At 41.6% G+C, this 7,411-nt stretch overlaps 1 protein-coding gene across 3 annotated transcripts; it reads left to right on the plus strand.

Annotated features, from left to right (window-relative positions):
• The first annotated feature begins 747 nt into the window (after window positions 1–747).
• Window positions 748–5,808, plus strand: LOC146673111 (uncharacterized). Of its 3 annotated transcripts, XM_085402253.1 has the most exons (6): window positions 779–842; window positions 949–1,024; window positions 4,129–4,315; window positions 4,494–4,652; window positions 4,876–5,006; window positions 5,605–5,808. In XM_085402253.1, the coding sequence occupies exons 3-6, from the start codon at window positions 4,138–4,140 to the stop codon at window positions 5,656–5,658; spliced, it is 522 nt and encodes a 173-aa protein (XP_085258379.1). In that variant the 5' UTR covers window positions 779–842; window positions 949–1,024; window positions 4,129–4,137; the 3' UTR covers window positions 5,659–5,808. The 3 variants fall into 3 exon arrangements, with proteins under 3 accessions (XP_085258378.1, XP_085258379.1, XP_085258380.1); XM_085402252.1 differs by lacking the exon at window positions 949–1,024 and having other exon boundaries at window positions 748–842; XM_085402254.1 differs by lacking the exon at window positions 949–1,024 and having other exon boundaries at window positions 779–888.
• Window positions 5,809–7,411: the final 1,603 nt, after the last annotated feature.

A 7,411-nucleotide genomic window follows, 5' to 3' on the forward strand; every position in this document is an offset into this window, starting at 1 on the left:
CACACACTCTCTCTCTCTCTCTCTCTCTCTCTCTCTCTCTGTTATTACAGTCTGTGTGTGTGTGTGTGTGTGTGTGTGTGTGTGTGTGTGTGTGTGTGTGTGTGTGTGTGTGTGTGTGTGTGTTCCTGTCTAGCTGTCTTGTGAGAGCCAACAGTCACACACACCGGTCCTCACAAATTTGAAGGCCTTTTTGAGGCTCAAAATGTGGTTTTAGTGTCAGGATTACAATTAGGTTATGGTTAGCTTTATGGTAGTTTAATAGTTTAATTATTTATATAGCACAATAATTACAACAGGAGCGTTGACCAAAGTGCTGTACAAGAATACAACATACATAATAAAACAACTTAGAGTATTAAAAGCAAACACCAAATATGAATTAACAAACAACTCTCATGCCGTATTAAAAGCCAGTAAATAAAAATGCGTTTTAAGATGAGATTTAAAAAGATTGACAGTATGAGCCTGTCTGATGTGTAGGGGTAAATTATTCCACAGCTTAGGTGCTACGACTGCAAATGCTCGATCACCTCTATGAACCAGCCTCGACCTTGGTACAGCTAAAAGCAAAAGATCACTTGATGGTAAGGGTTAGGGTTAGGGTTAGGATTTCATTTTTAATGGTTAGGGTTAGGGTAAGGGGCTAGGAAAAGCATTATGTCAATGTCCTCACTAAGATAGCTGAACGGGCTTGCGTGTGTGTGTAGGTGTCAGTGTGTGTGCGCACGTGTGTGTAGGGAGGGAGGGAGCAGAGCAGACTTTGCCCTGCATGCAGGAAACTGTCGCTCAGTCGCCACACCACCAACAACGCTGCGACCAGCCGAGGAACTTCACACCAGCCAGTGAGTACAAACTGGGAGAACTGGAAGAACAGATTCACAGCTGGGGGTGAGGGGGACCACATTTAATGCCTGTGTCACTGATCCTATGTTCAATCTGAGCTTGCAGGTCCAGCTCAGAGGTCAGTCATGTGACTGAAGGCCTCACCTGTGACATCATAGCAGGGCCAGTGTTTATATATGAGGTGAAAACACTAACACACTTCTGTATGAGAATATTATGGTTTATCAAAGTTGGGGGGAAAGTTTTCATGGTCAGTGTGATCGCTTCTACCTGTGGTTACTCAGCTGTTTGAACCTCCTGATGACTTAATGGCAGTCGCTCCAGGAAGTATCCAGAGCCGCTCGTTTGATCTTACATTTCCCACTGCAGTATTTTAAAGTATTTGATTTACTTTGTTTTAGAACGAAAATAATTGATTGTATATAGAAGACTGATTTCTGGACTGCATCCATAGAGTGAGGAGCATTACACAGACGCAGACAGACACCTGGTCATTAGTTCTGAGTCCAAGTAGAATCCAAGAATTTCATTCACAGACTTCTTGAATGGTCTGCTAGTACAATTAACTGCACAGCAGAAATATTGTTGTTCAGGTAATCAATTAAAAACGACATTCTCCAACAGCAGGTCTTTGATGTAGCCACTGTTGAAGTGCATTCAACCTGCAATCTTCTTGATGCCCTATGGGGGCGACATCTGGGGTCCGATTGTATGGAAGTCTATGAGAAAATGAGCCTATTACACAACTTATCTCTCACCTCAGTTAATACTTTCCTAATGAGTTTATGGTCTCAGTCTCCACTTCCAGGTCTTATCAAATACAACATGGTGTTCAGTTTGTAACTTATGGACCCATTGGAGGATTGAGCTGAGTAGGGAAGGATTTAGAGCATGGATAGGAGCATGCAGTGTAGGAAAGAGCCGTTATTTTAAGAAGAGAGGTGACTATTGAGCAGCAGTATAGCTTCATGCTGAGAAGGAGCACTACAGATGAGGAAGTCAGGAGTGGTAGGTAGTAGGTGGAGGTATGCCCTGGAGATGAGAGAAATAAAAGTCATTAGAAACAAGACAGAATAGAGAGTGGATATATTGGACAAAAGCGGCAGAAGGAAAAGAGGAAGACCTCAGAGGAGGTTTATGGATGTAGTGAAGGAAGGCTGTTAGTGAGGTAGGCAGATCCGCCATGATGATCCCTAAAGGGAGCAACCAGAAGAAGAAGAAGAAGAAGAAGAGTGTCTCTCATTGGTTTCTAAAAAGTCTGTGGCACTAAAATCAGGCAGCTTTGACTCTCACATAGAAGTCTTTGCACATCAAGCCATTCTTCAAGAGTTTTTGTGGAGTGCTGCAGCCCACTGACCTGATCTAAGTGCATGGTGAATGCTCCAAGCTGAACCCCTGTATCTGTTGCTGGTTGGGGACTGAGATAATCCCAGTCCAAAGAAACATACAGTAGTTGAGACAACTTTGGAGGCAAGGTGTAGTCAGACTCAGAAATCTGTGTGGTTTTTCTGTGTCCTGGTGGTCTGTGGGAGGCTCTGTCAGGTCATCAACCCTTAACCTGTGTAATCTGTGGATTATGATGGTATGACATCTGCACGGGCACCTGTCGATTCGGTTTGTGAGATTGCTGACACACGTTTGCCATCAGGATGGCCCTCCCCAGTGCTCGCTCTATTAATTTCATTCTTCTCAGTGATGTCTTCAGTCAAGAGAATTTGGACTTCGTAACAAAGACTTGGCAGCACAATTTGGAATTTAATCATCTGACTGAGCTCTGTCCAAAATAGTGCTCCTTTGTTGGTGGTGGACTCGCCGTCATCTTTAAGAACTGCGTTATTTGTTAGTCTGTGTTTTTTGGACATATCTATATCGAAAACAACTTGTTGTGGATAGGCGTAGCTTTGGGTCATGTGGTGTCGGTAATAGTAATAGTGATTGCTATATCACCTGTTCACAGCCCGAGGGAATTTTTGTGAATGAGTGGGTGATGGGGGAAGTTGACTTTTGCTCACCGCTCAAGTTTAGAATGTTTATTTTGATCACTGTTTTTCTACAGATTTTAAGGATTTGATAACAAATAAAGAAGTTTTTAATCTGGAACTTTGACTTATGTTTTGAACAGCAGGCGCGTCAACATTATCCCCCTATTAGCCCCTAACCCATTCCACAATTGAGCCCTACACACAGACACACAAATCTTATTTAAAAATCTTTTAAAAACCTTATTCCCATTCAGATTGTAGCCTCCATCTCTCTTGAATATTGATTGGTAATAGATTATTTCTAGCTCTAAACATTATCTGTGCTATATTGTAATTAACCAAGTCATGGAGTTTTCACAACTTTTGTCTGTGTCTGTCTTTTAATATAGAGCTTACCCTTCCTAAACAGTTATTCAGTCAGCATATTATCATCCAGCATGCCACTGAACTTTATCGGATTTGTTTAATGTTAAGTTAGAGTCAGTATTGGATGCAGAAATGTTTGTTAGAGATTTTAATGAAAAGACAGGCATTCAAAGAGTCATTTTTTTTGGATAAATGAAGCTCGTCTGCAGTTAGAAGGTCCAAACCACCGAATGAAAAGTGCATCATGTGAAGGAATGAGAAAAGGGAGTCTGCATATTTTATCAGTATTATATTGTTCAGTAAAAGAAATCTTAATGTCCTTTTAATAAAAATAAGCAGACAGGTATCTCCTGCTTTTTCATACTTACACGTGTTCTTTAACAGGTATTCTCTAACATTTCTTACTTTTATTATTAAAAAATAAATTGTATTTATTTGGTAAATAAAGTAAAATAAAATGTTGGCAAAAATGCTGTGCCTTCATCTGCTCACTCTGTTACTGATTTTTCTTGTTCTTTAAATCTGGATTGTTTTCAAAACCCTGTTGAGTATCACTGATCTGACAGGCAAAATGAAACTTTCATCGAGCCCTGCAGGTGTGCTTCCCACATCACTGTGCTAAATGTTTTTAATTCAAAACCCAAGAAACAATCTCACCTGGACTCATCCTCACCTGAACATTGTGGATTGGTATCCAGGCCGTCGTTTCTTGTCAAAGATTTGAGAAAAGCCAGGTTCTATCAGAGGTTTCTTCCTGTTAAAAGGGAGTTTTTTTCTCAGTGTGCCACTGTGCTATTGTTGGGGTCTTTACCCTACAATATAAAGCACCTTGAGGTGATGTTATATAAACAAAATTTAGTTAAATTGAAAAACTGTGAAATGTTGTTTATAAGTAAATGTATATATTAAAACTTCACTAAAGCTTGTCTCACTGCAGGTGTTCATCATGAATTCTTCAGCACCACCTCCTCCATCATCATCATCATCATCATCACCGGCATCAACATCTACCTCGATCAGAGCTGGGAAACAAACCCAGCTGAACTCCTCTTCATCCTCTCCCCCTCCTCCTCCTTTTACTCTGTCTCTCAGAAGTCCTGAGCTGCAAGCAGAGTTTCTAAGAGGTAACCTTTTTCTAAGGCTCAATTTTGTGTTGATGGATAACTGAACAGAACCTGAAACAGGGCCCTGAGGGGCCCGGGTGGTCCTGGGTTTCTGTATCAAACTACCACAGAAGAATTGCAAAACCCCAAATCTCAAGCACAAACAGCCACAAATGTCTTCTTATCTTTGTCTTTCCAGAGTGTCGGAACAAATTTAAGCCTCACAGCGACGACAGTGAATCCAGCGGGGTTTCCTCCACCACCTCCCCTGTGGCCTCCCCCTTCAGCCTCACTCCTTCCTCCTCCCCCTCCAGTTCTTCATCCACCTCGCCGTCCCCTGGCTTCAAGGACAGACAAGGTGAGCCGGCTGGAAGTACTGTCCTAACCTATGTGAAGTGACTAGCTCGCCCTGGTGGAGAGGACCCATTAATAGAAAACATATCTCTGAGAGACTTTGACGAGCTGTTACTGGTTTATTGTGCTGATGTAAAACAAACAGGCTCCACTCTTGGGTGTGGCATTTTGTGTTTTAGAGATTTGGTTGGACCCATATGAAAACTAAAATTATTGTCTTTGTTCAGCTCGTCTGTCACTGTCCAGCCCCGAGCTCCTTTCTGAACTGAAGGAATCCAAAAACCGCTCCCTCCGACACGTCCCCGCGCAAAAGGGAATGACCACCGTTTTCTCAGGGCGAGGAAGAGCATCAAGACAGGTGAGCAGAAACAACGTTTCTCCGTCTGGCTCTCCAGCTTTCCTTCTTTTCATTAAGACTACAAACTAACTTTATTAAAACCTTACAACACAGCAGCCATGATGTAAAGATTCAGAAACATTTTAAAGCCTTTATTTATTTTATCCATTTATTTTATAACATTCATAACCAATGTGTGAAACGATGACACTGAGAAATTTTGTTTATGTTTAAAAAATGTCTGATCACCTGTAATCCTTTGAAAGGCAAATCTTTCCACTGATGTATTTCAGTTGCTCCATATAGTCCTACTTTGATTTCATAGAGTTTGAGATGCTTCTAGTGGCTGACGGTTCTGGACTACAGACAGGCCAGTTTAACAGCTTTACTCATTACTAGAATTTGATTTAGCATCGTCTTGCTGGAGTAAGAAAGGTGTCGTCTGGATGGCGGCATGTGCTACTTGTAAACCTGCAGATATGGTTCAGCACTGGGGCCATCCAAAGAGTGACTTCCTAAAGCAACCAGAGATGTGTCGGTTTTCTGAGACAAAGTTAGGAAAGGATACATTTAAAGGAATTAAATGATCTGAATTAAATTCTTTAATTTTTCTTTTCAGGCGTCTGACTCCACTACACCCACCAAACCGGCCAATCCGAGGGTTTCTCGCTGACTTTATGAGCAACGTGTCAACCAGACTATGAACTCTAATTCTCCGTATTAATTATGTAAATACAGTGTCACAAGCTAAATGTTATGAATGCTGAAAGTGTAAAAACTCATCACCAGCTCCTGAACCATGTAGAAGACCCTGAAATAAAGTACAGAACAAGGCTCTGCAGATTTATATTTGTTCATCAATTAAAAATGTTCAGTTCATTTTTAGAGAAAGAAAAAAATAATTAATTTAACCAAATGTCTGGTCATGCAGGCTGGAGTGTGGACTTCAAGCCATGACTTTGTTGTTGCTAGGGTATCTTGTCTCACCACTTCAGAGTTCTGAATACTAAAGCTCAAAGGTATAAGGAGTGAAAGCTGATATCCAAGAGGTAAGTGTTGAATTGAATAATTAGGGTACTTGCGTAGCTATTGCTGTGGATATAGCTCAGCCGGGAGCGTCTAAAGAGCAGTTCTTGAACTTTTTCTCTCTTGACCAGTTTTTTCCCAATACTGATTGGTAGATTAGGATTCCACTTGCTGTCACATATTCAGGGAGTGCAGAATTATTAGGCAAGTTGTATTTTTGAGGAATAATTTTATTATTGAACAACAACCATGTTCTCAATGAACCCAACAAACTCATTAATATCAAAGCTGAATGTTTTTGGAAGTAGTTTTTAGTTTGTTTTTAGTTTTAGCTATTTTAGGGGGATATCTGTGTGTGCAGGTGACTATTACTGTGCATAATTATTAGGCAACTTAACAAAAAACAAATATATACCCATTTCAATTATTTATTTTTACCAGTGACACCAATATAACATCTCCACATTCACAAATATACGTTTCTGACATTCAAAAACAAAACAAAAACAAATCAGCGACCAATATAGCCACCTTTCTTTGCAAGGACACTCAAAAGCCTGCCATCCATGGATTCTGTCAGTGTTTTGATCTGTTCACCATCAACATTGCGTGCAGCAGCAACCACAGCCTCCCAGACACTGTTCAGAGAGGTGTACTGTTTTCCCTCCTTGTAAATCTCACATTTGATGATGGACCACAGGTTCTCAATGGGGTTCAGATCAGGTGAACAAGGAGGCCATGTCATTAGTTTTTCTTCTTTTATACCCTTTCTTGCCAGCCACGCTGTGGAGTACTTGGACGCGTGTGATGGAGCATTGTCCTGCATGAAAATCATGTTTTTCTTGAAGGACACAGACTTCTTCCTGTACCACTGCTTGAAGAAGGTGTCTTCCAGAAACTGGCAGTAGGACTGGGAGTTGAGCTTGACTCCATCCTCAACCCGAAAAGGCCCCACAAGCTCATCTTTGATGATACCAGCCCAAACCAGTACTCCACCTCCACCTTGCTGGCGTCTGAGTCGGACTGGAGCTCGCTGCCCTTTACCAATCCAGCCACGGGCCCATCCATCTGGCCCATCAAGACTCACTCATTTCATCAGTCCATAAAACCTTAGAAAAACCAGTCTTGAGATATTTCTTGGCCCAGTCTTGACGTTTCAGCTTGTGTGTCTTGTTCAGTGGTGGTCGTCTTTCAGCCTTTCTTACCTTGGCCATGTCTCTGAGTATTGCACACCTTGTGCTTTTGGGCACTCCAGTGATGTTGCAGCTCTGAAATATGGCCAAACTGGTGGCAAGTGGCATCTTGGCAGCTGCACGCTTGACTTTTCTCAGTTCATGGGCAGTTATTTTGCGCCTTGGTTTTTCCACACGCTTCTTGCGACCCTGTTGACTATTTTGAAT

This window comes from Rhamphochromis longiceps, linkage group LG3 (genome assembly GCF_057381845.1).
Source record: "Rhamphochromis longiceps isolate RC_006_pf linkage group LG3, R_longiceps_female_GT1.1, whole genome shotgun sequence".
Classification (NCBI taxonomy): Eukaryota; Metazoa; Chordata; class Actinopteri; order Cichliformes; family Cichlidae; genus Rhamphochromis; species Rhamphochromis longiceps.

What these genes read in the sequence shown, in the direction of transcription:
- LOC146673111 (XM_085402252.1), top strand. Translation starts at nt 4,138, where the DNA reads ATGAATTCTTCAGCACCACCTCCTCCATCATCATCATCATCATCATCA. An exon ending in GCAAGCAGAGTTTCTAAGAG is followed by an intron (nt 4,316 to 4,493) that starts GTAACCTTTTTC and finishes TTGTCTTTCCAG; the next exon opens with AGTGTCGGAACAAATTTAAG. An exon ending in GAGGAAGAGCATCAAGACAG is followed by an intron (nt 5,007 to 5,604) that starts GTGAGCAGAAAC and finishes TTTTCTTTTCAG; the next exon opens with GCGTCTGACTCCACTACACC.